At 37.1% G+C, this 3,347-nt stretch overlaps 1 protein-coding gene across 2 annotated transcripts; it reads left to right on the forward strand.

Annotated features, from left to right (window-relative positions):
* The first annotated feature begins 1,440 nt into the window (after nt 1-1,440).
* On the forward strand, nt 1,441-3,347 carry LOC122093683. Of its 2 annotated transcripts, XR_006144533.1 has the most exons (3): nt 1,441-1,833; nt 1,945-2,901; nt 3,012-3,347. XR_006144533.1 is itself a non-coding variant. In XM_042664076.1 (2 exons), exons 1-2 carry the CDS (start codon nt 1,471-1,473, stop codon nt 2,182-2,184), a joined length of 603 nt encoding a protein of 200 aa, XP_042520010.1. In that variant the 5' UTR covers nt 1,441-1,470; the 3' UTR covers nt 2,185-3,347. The 2 variants fall into 2 exon arrangements, 1 of the variants encoding a protein (XP_042520010.1); XM_042664076.1 differs by having other exon boundaries at nt 1,945-3,347.

A 3,347-nucleotide genomic window follows, 5' to 3' on the forward strand; every position in this document is an offset into this window, starting at 1 on the left:
TTTTTTAACTAGAGGGGTGCATCTCCAACATCATTAGAGAGGAAGCTCTAGGTGGGGGCCACCTCCGTGCTCTTTATTCTTTATAATCTGGTTCACTGTTGTTTATTTTTTGTTTTAAACCCGTTATTGATATCGGTTCCTTTTATGCTTACTTTTGCTTATGGTCTTACTTATGATTTTTGTTGTTCATTTCTTGGTTTTCATTTATAGGATGGAGCTGTTTACAATGTATTACCATTATGAAGGGAAGATTCATCATAAGCTAATTGATAGAGATAAATATGGATAATTTGACTTCTTGGTGATGTTTATAATACAGTATAGGGCCACATTCCAAATGGGATGTCTATCAAGTTTTCTAGTCAAGCTGTACTACAAGGTGATACAGAGAAGATTGATATATGGAATGATGAGTCTCTAATGCAAGTGTTCTCCATATTTGAAGAGGCGAGGATCATCAGAATCTATGTATCAAATGTTACGGTAATTGACAGTGTTTCTTCCAATGTGACAATTAATGACTATCCATTGAAAGTTGTTGGTAGAGACACTCCAGAAAGGAGACAGAGAAATGAGATACATGATTTTACTATTGGTAATGTGCCAGTTATAGAGGATGACACAAATACATTGCCAAAGAAGACTGTTTGGATGGGTGGTTCTTCAGGTATTAATGTAGGCAGGAGTGATAAAGGCAAATCCATTCTAGAAGAAGAGGTTCATGATGTTCCGGATGTTCCCGATGTTCAGGATGATGTAGTTGTGGAATTTTCTAGTGGAATTGATAGTAGTATTTCTGATTTTGAGGACGAAGATTGGAAATTGGGAAGTGATGATGGGTTTGAAGAACATAATAGTAGGAGTGATGGAGAAAGGGAGGTGACTGAAGAAGATGTAGAGGTTGCACTGGGCAATGAAGCAACTAATGATGATTTATCAGATTATGACTCTGATGAGTTCCATGCACCACAAGTCAGTATGGCAAAAAGGGTGTTTGATGATCAAAGCAAAGTGAAGATAGAGGATGGCATGATTTTTGATGATGTAGATCACTTTAGGAGTGAATTGAAAGAATTTGTAATCCAAGAGGGTTTTCAGTTGCAAAAATTGAAAACTGAAAGGACTAGGGTCACTGCTGTTTGTGCAAATGATGGTTGTAAGTGGAGGATTCATGCTTCCCCTACTGAAGATAAAGTGACTTTTATGGTTAAGTCATTTAATCCTAGGTATACCTGCTCTAAGAGGAAAGATAGAAACCTAGATGCAACCTCAACATGGATAGCCAAGAAACGTGGTCCACAACTTAAGGCAGATCCCGCGCTCTCTAATAAAAGTATAAGAGCTATATTGTGGAAGGAGTATAAGATTGAACCAAGTTATAGGCAAATTTGGAAGGCACGAGTTATTGCAAAAGAAACCAATAAGGGTAATCATGCCAAGTCATATGCCAAACTTCCAAAGTATGGAAAGATGGTTAGACAGACAAACCCAGGTTCTTTGTTTAAGCTACAATTCATTTCCAGAAATAACGTGTCTGTTAATCCTGTTTTCAAACAATGCTTTATTTGTTATGAAGCTTGTGAAGTGGGGTTTGTCAATGGTTGTAGACCATTTATTGGGCTAGATGGATGCCATTTGAAGGGAAAGTATGAAGGCATTCTACTATCAGCAGTTTCTATAGACGAAAACAATGGATTGTTTCCACTTGCATTCGTAGTTGTGGAATCTGAGTGTAAAGATAGCTGGTGGTGGTTCCTAAACAACCTATATATTGCATTTCATTCTAGCTTAGATGGCATAGGATGCCTAACATTTATTTCAGATAAGCAGAAGGTAGCACATGATGACTTATATATAGTTTTTTCTTTTTTTTTATTTTTTAATTCATATACTATGTCTTTCCTTGCACATATTGATCTCATTATCTTCTTATGTGATGCATAGGGTCTAACTGAGGTAGTACGAGAGGTTTTCCCTGACTCAAATACCAGACATTGCAGTAGGCACATGAAGGCCAACTTCAGGAGTAAGTTTGCAGGAGATGAGATGAAGTCATTATTTTGGGCTGCATCAAGGGCTTACAGAGAAATTGAATTTAAAGAGTTATTGTCTAAGATTAAGAGCATTAGAAAGGATGCACATGATTGGTTGAGTGCAAATCCTCCCAATTCATGGTCCAGATAGGCATTTGATCATGGAGCAAAGAGTGACCATATCACTAACAATATGACAAAGTCCTTCAATAATTGTATAGGACCATACAAAGACAAACCAATTTTATATCTCATCGACCAACTACGTATTTTATTGATGGAAAAATTACACAAGAGGTTTGAGCAATCATGTTCATATAAGGGGAGCCTGACACCAAATATTAAGAAGAAATTGGATGTTATCTACTAGCAGTCAAGATCATGTGTGGCATTATCTGCAGGTTACAATGAGTTTGAGGTGAATGATGGGGCTTCGAGGTTTGTGGTCAACTTGAATACAAGAAAGTGTGGGTGTCAAGTGTGGGAAGCAACTGGGCTACCATGTAAACATGCAATTTTTTGTATTGCGTACAAGAGAGAAAGTGTTGAAGATTATTGTGATAGTTTTTACTCCCTTGGTAAATATATGCAAGCATATGAAAACATGATACATCCACTTCCTAATATTTCAAAGTTGGAGGATACTAGTATTATGGGTGTGGTAGAGCCACCACCTCTGAGAAGGCAACCAGAGAGACCCAAATAGGTTAGGAAAAGAGAGGTTGGTGAACCAGCTGCTGGGGAGTATAGGACGAAGTCTTCTTCAGTAATATGTCAAAGATGCAAGCTTGAGGGTCATAATAAGACATCATGTACGAATGGTGCCGTTAGAAGGAAGAGGAAACGATCATATAAACAGATCATGCAGGTACTATTTTTTATGAATTAAAACATCGTTAACTGTTTTTACTATGTTGACATTATCTTCACTATAAATGTGTTTCTCTGTTTTGTTTGTGTGGTATAATCAAAATATAGTGGGCACTCAAACTGATGTCAATGTCTCTCAAAGGACTAGATCACATAATGAAGCGACTGACCAAATGGATAGTGTTCAAGCAAGGTGAAGAGCAAGAATGGCAGCAACTCGTGCAAGGAGATGTGAAAAGGAAGCAACGAAGTTGCAAATCAAGGATTAATTTTGGTAATGAGCTGTTATTTTAGGTTACATAACAATTTATTTCTTTTAAGGGGCTTAGTTTTATGTATTTGGTGGAAGAATGTAAATTGGATGTAGATGCTACTTTCTTTTGCTTTTTTGGAGAGAAGACATATGCTTCTGTTTTGGATGTAGATACTACTTTCTTTACTTGG

The sequence above is a fragment of the Macadamia integrifolia genome, chromosome 2 (assembly GCF_013358625.1).
Source record: "Macadamia integrifolia cultivar HAES 741 chromosome 2, SCU_Mint_v3, whole genome shotgun sequence".
Classification (NCBI taxonomy): Eukaryota; Viridiplantae; Streptophyta; class Magnoliopsida; order Proteales; family Proteaceae; genus Macadamia; species Macadamia integrifolia.